Raw genomic sequence first — 3,840 nt, 5'->3', positions numbered from 1 at the left:
TATTCCTTAGAGAGTCGATAAAACCTACAGCAAAATATTTGGGCGAACAAGAAACTATTGCGTGTCAAGTTTGAAATCAGAGACACCATTTATGTACGAAAAGTGGCAAATAGCGTTATATCTAATCGTCCGATTAAAATAACGTTAATTCGTTATAATTTAGATTATTCTGCATTCGTTGTTAAGTCTTCGGAACGTTGACAATGGCAGAAATCACACAGACAATGTACCAGGCCAAAAAGAGTCTTTTTGATAAAAACATCAAATTATATAAATTTAGCTGAAAGATTTTTTAACAAACATTTTCATCGATATTTTCAATGCATATTGTTTAATGTCGTAATACGTTTTGACTTAAAACGAAATCAAAGTTATAAATAGCATACCTTGTGCTTTGGATTCTGTCAGTTGTTTTTCAGATATCTAGATAAAAATGATGAAAGGTTTCAGAAGCAAAGTTTGGGGGACAAAACAATTTATACTCGATACTATAATATATTATATCAAATGCATCACTTTCTGTAGCATAACTTAAATCAGTGAAATTCACTGCGTGACTAATTTCTTTTGTACATTCTTCTTGAATGATGTTGACGTACATTCATCTTTGGTGATGATGATGATGATGATAATGACTTAATGACTCACCAAATCCAACAAATCTTCGGTTGATTGTGTTGTCGAACTACAACAAACTTCTTCGCCATTTTCGTAATCCTTATCTAACATTTTATATTTTTCATTTTCATTTGGGAATGGAGAAAATTTTAGATTCTTACATGGTACACAGAAATCGTGGGCAAGTTTAACCTTTCTTGACGAAAAAAAGTAGAAAATGAAACCCAGAACTTGTGATCGATGCTATACTAATGAACACAGAGATATATACAGCCCAACGTTCGTGCTTTTCTTTGTGTTTCTTTTGTCTTTTGGAAAGAGTGGAATAATGAGGACTGTGGTTGTCTTCAAGATGTCTGTACCGGTCTTTATTTGATGTATCTAATGGAACATAAAGCCTACCACTGGGACCAATCCTTACATCAGACATGTCTTCTTCCAGTTACTAAAATAAACAATTACTAATTGTTGTAAATGTAACACATCCCTCGACCTTAAAGACATAAAACTATGCCCACAAATAAATTTATGAAGACTTTTAAGAAACAAGATTTGAATGTTGGATTTTGGTTTCGTATAAAAAAAAAAAAACTTGTTAATACTGCCTATTTCCGTTGAATATAATTTATAGTTCATAGGTCATGAGTATGTGGTTAGTGAATAAAGAGATTTGATCGATGCCAAATGTATTCATATTAATTACATAAAGTATCATAATTTCTTACCTTGTATAATACCATTTTTGTGACAATATTGCAAGAAGGGTGTTATTAATAGTGGGTTTACACATTCGTATATACTTCCTCGGTCTACTTTTACTTTCGATTTGATCTTTTATGTTAGAAGATAAGATATTAATCATATATGTTTCAATATAGTATCACCTGCATAAATCTATTTGAAAATATATTGCTTATATGTCAAGAAACAAAGTTTAAGATGGCACACTTTAATTGGCAGAAAAAAAAATTATAAAAGGGCTTTGTCTGGCCAAATTTTGTGGTCAACAGCCATATTTTATGGCCGGCCAGTGGCTGTGTACAAAGGAAAGAATTGAATTTTGAATTACAATATTATAACAAAAAACGATATTTTCTATTCAATAGAATCTTTCATAGTTCATTATTTTAATGCCAGGTAAATATCTCAATAATTCCAATATATTGTCATTTTCATGCCTTACTGTGTTACTGGCCAGTCAAAGACGAAGCCTCTATATTATGGCAAATTTTTACTAGTCCACAGTAATGGAGGTTAGGTAGATTTTTTGATGGAATTGGCAGGAATTCACTCACATGGTGCCGTCATACCTGTAAATATCGCAAAAATTACAACATAATGCTATTGGCATGCCTAACTGTGTTACTGGCCAGTCAGAGACGAAGCCTTTACATGGCCAATTTTTCCCGATAGTCTCCTATGGGTTTATAAAAGAAATCTTTAGTGCCAGCGAGGTACTGTGAGGCCAATCTAACAAAAATCCTATAGTTTTTAAAATCTGGTCAGTGACTGTTATCCAACTAGCCAATCAAAGACGAAACCTCTAAATGGGCTCTTTTTTACGAGTCCATACTAAAAGGGGTGGGGCAGATTTTTTGATGGAATTGGCACAATCTTTCATAGTTCATTCTTTCAATGTCACGTAAATATCTGAAAAATTCATATATTTATCATATTGGCATTTTCATGCCAATATTACTGTGTTACTGGCCAGTCAAAGACGATGAATTTACATATCCAATTTTTAACAGTCCACAGTAATGGGGGTAAAGCAGATTTTTTGATGGAATTGCCAGGAATCCACCCACATGGTGCCTTCAGTCCTGTGAATATCGCAGAAATTCCAAAATCACGACATTTTCATGCCTTACTGTGATACTGGCCAGTCTCTGACGAAGCCTCCACATGGTCTTTTTTTCCAATTGTCTCCTACAGAATTATGGAATTTTGGCCTAAAGACAACATGTGATTGAGCTTGTGTCAATTCCATCAAGAAATCTGCCCCAACCCCATTATTGTGGACTCGTAAAAAATTGCCAATGTAGTGGCTTCGTCTTTGACTTGCCAGTCCGCCATATTATAACCAGGCCAGATTTTAGAAACTTTAGGAATAAAAAGAAAAGAATAAGTATGCTATAAAAGACCATTGGAAAAAATTGGTCATGTAAAGGCTTCGTAGTTGACTGGCCAGTAACACAGTTAGGCATGATTGCAGATTCTAAAAGGAATGGCAAATATAGTTTGTGCACTGACAACACTAACTTAACGACATCTATTAAAACCATACATAAAACTGCTAAAAGGTGTCTTTGTGTTCTTATAGATGTGGAACTCGAACCTATTCAAACAGTTTGTGATATGGTACCAAACCCTAGATGTAGAGAAATGCTGAGTACTTGGACTGTTGGTTTCAATGGAGATTGTGTACATAATCATACTGGTTTTAGAATTGGAATCAATGGTTATAAACGTGCTGCTCTTCAGGTGATGTTCGAATTTTAAATTAACCTGTTAACGAACTAAGGGTATTGTTTGAAAGAAGATGAAAGGTGAAGGGAAGATATAAAAGAAAATGCCAACAAATAAAAGTTTCGACTCTAAGTTAAATGCAAAGCAGAATTTGCAAAGTTGTGTGGGTGTTCGGGTGATTGACGCAGCGTTTATTTGCTAACAATATTCGCCTACACCACCTTACAAAGGAGACAGTAATTTCGGAGGTCAAAGGTCTCTTACAAGACATTTCTCTGTGCTAAAAGAGCTCATGTTAATGCTGCCGCCTTTTTTTTCATTGCAGTTCCATTGGAACAATCCTGCACTACACTCAACTTATACAGACAATTCTGGTTTGATATTGTATTTTACTGATGATTTGAGAACGCATGATGCTGGAATACTGACAGTGGGAGCTAATTACCTGAATATACCCCCTGGAGTAGAACGTACAACCTACGTTAGTTATTGTCCAGCACAATGTACAGATATGTTTATCAACGATAAGGTGTACATAGCTTCAGCTAACAATCATATGCATTACCTAGGTCGGTATCATTTCAAAGTCTTTTCTCGAGACTGTCATTATATAGAAAAATCATAGAAATAGAAAGTTCAATTCTTAGTATACTTGTATCGGTATTTTGGAAAGGATAGTTTTCGTACATTTATAGTATTTCTGAAGACTATACACGAATATATTCAAGACATAAATCAACACCCGAAATGGCG

General features: G+C 34.3%; 1 protein-coding gene across 1 annotated transcript in view; it reads left to right on the top strand.

The window, feature by feature from the left end:
• Positions 1-3,840, top strand: part of LOTGIDRAFT_158680 (hypothetical protein) — a gene marked incomplete at both ends in the record, with an annotated part of 10,456 nt that overhangs the window by 4,949 nt on the left and 1,667 nt on the right. Inside the window, 2 exons of the mRNA XM_009052126.1 lie at positions 2,942-3,102; positions 3,413-3,656. Of these exons, the coding sequence (XP_009050374.1) occupies positions 2,942-3,102; positions 3,413-3,656 (405 nt within the window). The remainder of the gene's footprint in view (positions 1-2,941; positions 3,103-3,412; positions 3,657-3,840) is intronic.

Source organism: Lottia gigantea, assembly GCF_000327385.1.
Source record: "Lottia gigantea unplaced genomic scaffold LOTGIsca_18, whole genome shotgun sequence".
NCBI classification, from domain to species: domain Eukaryota; kingdom Metazoa; phylum Mollusca; class Gastropoda; family Lottiidae; genus Lottia; species Lottia gigantea.
This window is presented reverse-complemented; position numbering and strand designations above follow the sequence as displayed.